Source organism: Carcharodon carcharias, chromosome 24 (genome assembly GCF_017639515.1).
Source record: "Carcharodon carcharias isolate sCarCar2 chromosome 24, sCarCar2.pri, whole genome shotgun sequence".
NCBI lineage: Eukaryota > Metazoa > Chordata > Chondrichthyes > Lamniformes > Lamnidae > Carcharodon > Carcharodon carcharias.
In genome coordinates, this window is record NC_054490.1 from 7,491,360 (window position 1) to 7,496,359 (window position 5,000).

General features: G+C 51.9%; 1 protein-coding gene across 1 annotated transcript in view; it reads right to left on the reverse strand.

The window, feature by feature from the left end:
* LOC121269332 (plasma protease C1 inhibitor-like) overlaps nt 1-5,000 on the reverse strand; it is a 15,634-nt gene that overhangs the window by 8,212 nt on the left and 2,422 nt on the right. The window contains exons 2-3 of the mRNA XM_041173883.1: nt 1,773-1,913; nt 634-837 (exon numbers count right to left, since the gene is read on the reverse strand). Coding sequence (XP_041029817.1) covers nt 634-837; nt 1,773-1,913 — 345 coding nt within the window. The remainder of the gene's footprint in view (nt 1-633; nt 838-1,772; nt 1,914-5,000) is intronic.

Consider the following 5,000-nt stretch of genomic DNA (forward strand, 5'->3'; position numbering starts at 1 on the left):
CCCCCTTCAGAGTGACTCCCTCTTTAAACAGGGTCCCCGAGGGAGAGACTCCCTCTTTAAACAGGGTCCCTTAAAAACAGACCCCTCTTTACACAGGGTCCCTGACGGTGAGACTCCCTCTTTAAACAGGGTCTCCAAGGGAGAGACTCCCTCTTTAAACAGGGTGCCCGAGGGGGAGACTCTGTCTTTAAACAGGGTCCCCGAGGGAGAGACTCCCTCTTTAAACAGGGTCCCCGAGGGAGAGACTCCCTCTTTAAACAGGGTCCCTGATGGAGAGACTCCCTCTTTAAACAGGGTCCCTGACGGAGAGACTCCCTCTTTAACCAGGGTCCCCGAGGGAGAGACTCCCTCTTTAAACAGGGTCCCCGAGGGAGAGACTCCCTCTTTAAACAGGGTCCCTGACGGAGAGACTCCTTCTTTAAACAGGGTCCCCGAGGGAGAGACTCCCTCTTTAAACAGGGTCCCCGAGGGAGAGTCTCCCTCTTTAAACAGTGTGCCCGAGGGAGAGACTCCCTCTTTAAACAGGGTCCCCGAGGGAGAGACTCCCTCTTTAAACAGGGTCCCTGAGGGAGAGACTCCCTCTTTAAACAGGGTCCCCGAGGGAGAGAATTCCAATTTGAACCAGCCACTCACCGTTAAAGTAGACAGCATTGAGCAGCATCAGGATGGTGTCTCCTGGCACATAGTCCAACAGCTTCTTAATCTTGCCACCTGTGTTCTGTGCCACCCAGCTGTTTATGTTCCTCACGTTCTCGGTCATGTTCATCATCAGTGGCATGGGTTTATACCCATAGAAGTACTTGGAACGTTCCATAAAGGATGTCTGCAGGCATGTGCCTGGATGGAGACAGGAAGAGAGCGGGAGAGAGAGAGAGAGAGAGAGAGAGAGAGTGAGAGAGCAATGGTCAGAAGCTGAACGACAACAGCAGGGTAGGTTGTCACCACACCGTCACCGACACCTGGTGTCCAATCGCAACCAAGACCCTTCCCAAAGAGACTCAAGACGTCAGGGACCACACCGAGCAGGAATGCTCCCGCAACACTCAAGAAGCTCGACACCGTCCAGGACAAAGCAGCCCCGCTTGATCGGCCTCCCCCATCCACAAACGTTCAGTCCCTCCACCACCGACGCACAGTAGCAGCAGCGTGTGTACCATCTACAAGATGCACTGCAGCAACTCACCAAGGCTCCTTCGACAGCACCTTCCAAACCCACCACCTCTACCATCTAGAAGGACGAGGGCAGCAGACACATGGGGAACACCCACCGCCTGGAAGTTCCCCTCCGAGCCCCTCACCATCCCGACTTGGAAATATACCCGGCCTCGTATGTTATAGAGTTGTACACCTCGAGCCTGTTACACAGGAACAATGAAAATTTCAAAACCGAGATTGAAGGGCTAGTGTTTGGGGTAAGGGGTTTAAGGTTCACCAAACCAGGGTGTGTAGAGTTAGGGTGAAGGTCAAACAGGCTGGAGGAGGGGGCTGAAAGGGGCCTCCTCCTGTTCCTGTGTAACAGGCTCGAGGAGGAGGGGGGCTGAATGGGGCTTCCTCCTGTCCCTGTGTAACAGGCTCGAGGAGGGGGGCTGAATGGGGTCTCCTCCTGTTCCTGTGTAACAGGCTCGAGGAGGGGGCTGAATGGGACATTCTCCGGCCTCCTATTTTGGATGTTCTTGCTTCTCAAAGTGACTCAGGAGAGTGGTGGGGGGGGTTGGGGAGGGGGGGGGTGGTTAAGCGGGGGGTGGGGGGAGGTGGAAGCAAGCAGCACCCACCTTGTCTGTAGAAGAGCTGGGAGGCCGACAGGAGAGAGTGCGTCCGCTTCAGGAGGTCTTTGAAGGCCTGGTGCACGCAGCCATTCTCCCGGGTGTAGAACAGCGCCTCCTCCAGTTCGTGTTGCGTCTCGTTCTTGGCGCCTGCGGTGAAAGACCGGACATTGAAAAATTATCCCCGGCCGAAGGTCAGGCCTTTTGTTCCTCGATAAAGGAAGCGAGGATTTGACTTCGGACCACCTGATCCGATTGTCGGGAACTCTCAATTCACTGAACATCCAGGCTCGGGGCTGACAAGTGGCAAGTAACATTCACACCACACAAGTGCCAGGCAATGACCATCTCCAACAAGAGAGAATCTAACCATCGCCCCTTGACATTCAATGGCATCACCATCACTGAATCCCCCACTATCAACATCCTGGGGGTTACCATTGACCAAAAACTGAACTTTTTGGTATTATCCATTTACAGGATGTGGGCTTCGCTGGCTGGGCCCAGCATTTATTGCCCATTCCTCATTGCCCCCTTGAGAAGGTGGTGGGGGTGAGCTGCCTTCTTGAACCAATGTGGTGTAGGTACATCCACAGTGCGTTTAGGAAGTTGCCATTTCAATACTGTGGCTACAAGAGCAGGTCAGAGGCTGGGAATCCTGCGGAGAGTAACTCACCTCCTGACTCCCCCAAAGCCTGCCACCATCTACAAGGCACAAGTCAGGAGTGTGATGGATACTCCCCACTTGCCTGGATGAGTTGCAGCTCCGACAACACTCAAGAAGCTCGACACCGTCCAGGACAAAGCAGCCCCGCTTGATCGGCCCCCCATCCACAAACATTCATTCCCTCCACCACCGACGCACAGTAGCAGCAGTGTGTGTACCATCTACAAGATGCACTGCAGCAACTCACCAAGGCTCCTTCGACAGCACCTTCCAAACCCACCACCTCTACCATCTAGAAGGACAAGGGCAGCAGACACATGGGGAACACCCACCGTCTGGAAGTTCCCCTCCAAGTCACTCACCATCCTGACTTGGAAATATATCGGCCGTTCCTTCACTGTCGCTGGGTCAAAATCCTGGAACTCCCTCCCTAACAGCACTGTGGATGTACCTACACCACACGGACAAAATCCAGGAACTTCCTCCCTAACAGCGCTGTGGGTGTACCTACACCACACGGACAAAATCCTGGAACTCCCTCCCTAACAGCACCGTGGGTGTACCTACACCACACGGGACAAAATCCTGGAACTCCCTCCCTAACAGCGCTGTGGGTGTACCTACACCACACGGGACAAAATCCTGGAACTCCCTCCCTAACAGTGCCGTGGGTGCACCTACACCACACGGGGACTGCAGTGGCTCAAGAAGGCAGCTCACCCACCACCTTCTCAAGGGGGCAATTAGGGATGGGCATTAAATGCTGGGCCCAGCCAGCGACACCCACATCCCATGAATGAATTAAAAAAATGCTTCATTGTCAAGGACTCAGACCATTCTGGAAGGATTTGTGTTTTTTTTTTAAAAGATTCTGTCCTTAAAGGGTTAACACAGGGACTCCGGTGGCTGCTGTTCCTGGAAAAGACGGCATTGTACAGGAAAAGGTAATTAATCAGTTTTAAAAGAGCAAGAGCCCTTTTGACCCCAGCGGATTGTTTACAAAAGTAGAGGGGGGGGGTTCACATGGTGGTTTATGGCTCTGGGCAAAGACCACGTCTGGAAAACTGCATTTAAAAAACTGGCTTTGGTTTAGATTCGGAGGAGAGAATGACTGCTTGAGTAAAGAAGACAGCAGCTTCCAAAGCTCCAGACCCAGTCCAAAGCAAACAGTCACCGAAGGTCGCTCTGGATCTGCTCTACATCCTGAAATGTACTGACTGTGAAGCCCGCCTGCAAAGCAGAGCGAGAGTCATCGATTGTTTCCCAGACCAGCGCTGGGAGACCAACTGTATAACCCCGGACACCATTTCAAGGTCTTTACCAGACTCCCTTGAATCTTTGATTTTTATCCATGTGGGCAGAATTCCTCTATTTTATTTATGTATTGGTGTGTGTGTGTTTGTGTGTGTGTGTGCATATGTGTGTGTATGCACGTGTGTGCATACGTGCATATGATTGTGTGTGTGTGTATGAGTGTGTGCATACGCGTGTGTGATTGTGCGTATGTGTGTGCGCAAACGTGCGTGTGTTTGTGTGTGTACATGTGCGTGATTGCGTGTGTGTGTATGTGTGTGCGTGCACGTGTGTTCATACGTGCATGTGATTGTGTGTGTGTGTGCATTCGTGTGATTGTGTGTATGTCTGTGTGCACACGTGTGTGATTGTGTGTGTGTGTTATTGTGTGTGTGTGCGTGTGATTGTGTGTGCACTTGCGTGTGATTGTGTGTGTGTTATTATGTGTGTGTGCGTGCGTGTGATTGTGTGTGTGCGTGCGTGTGATTGTGTGATTGTGTGTATGTGTGTGTGCGCATACGTGCATGTGTTTGTGTGCGTACATGTGCGTGATTGTGCTTGTGTGTGTGTGCACATGTGTGCATACGTGCGTGTGATTGTGTGTGAATGTAAGTGTGCGCACGTGTGTGCATACGTGCATGTGATTGTGTGTGTGTGTGCATTCGTGTGATTGTGTGTATGTTTGTGTGCACGTGCGTGTGATTGTGTGTGCGTGTGTGTGATTGTGTGTGTGTGCGTGCGTGTGATTGTATCTGTGTGTGTGCGCGTGCTTGTCATTGTGTGTGTGCGCGTGTCATTGTGTCTGTGTGTGTGCGTGTGCGTGTGATTGTGTGTGTGTGTGCGCGAGTGATTGTGTATGTGTGTGTGCACGAGTGATTGTGTGTGCACGCGTGCGTGTGATTGTGTGTGTGTGCGCGTGTGTGTGATTGTGTGTGTGTGCGAGTGATTGTTTGTGTATGTGTGAGTGTGTATGCGCGTGTGTGTGTGCATGTGTACGTGTGTGTGTGTGCGTGTGTGTGTGTGTGTGTGTGCGTGTGCGTGTGTCTGTGAGTGTGTGTGTGTGTGTGCATGTGCATGTGTCTGTGTGTGTGTGTGCATGTGCGTGAGTGCGTGTGCATGCATGTGTGTAGGTTAAGGTACTTCGAAAGAGTACTTATTACACTTTCCTATTTCACACTGCCTGTTAACAAGCTTTGCCTTCCTACTTGACCAGCCTGGTTTTATAATAAACTAATAATTGTGTTGTTTACTGAAGAATCCTGGGCTTTGAGCGGTGG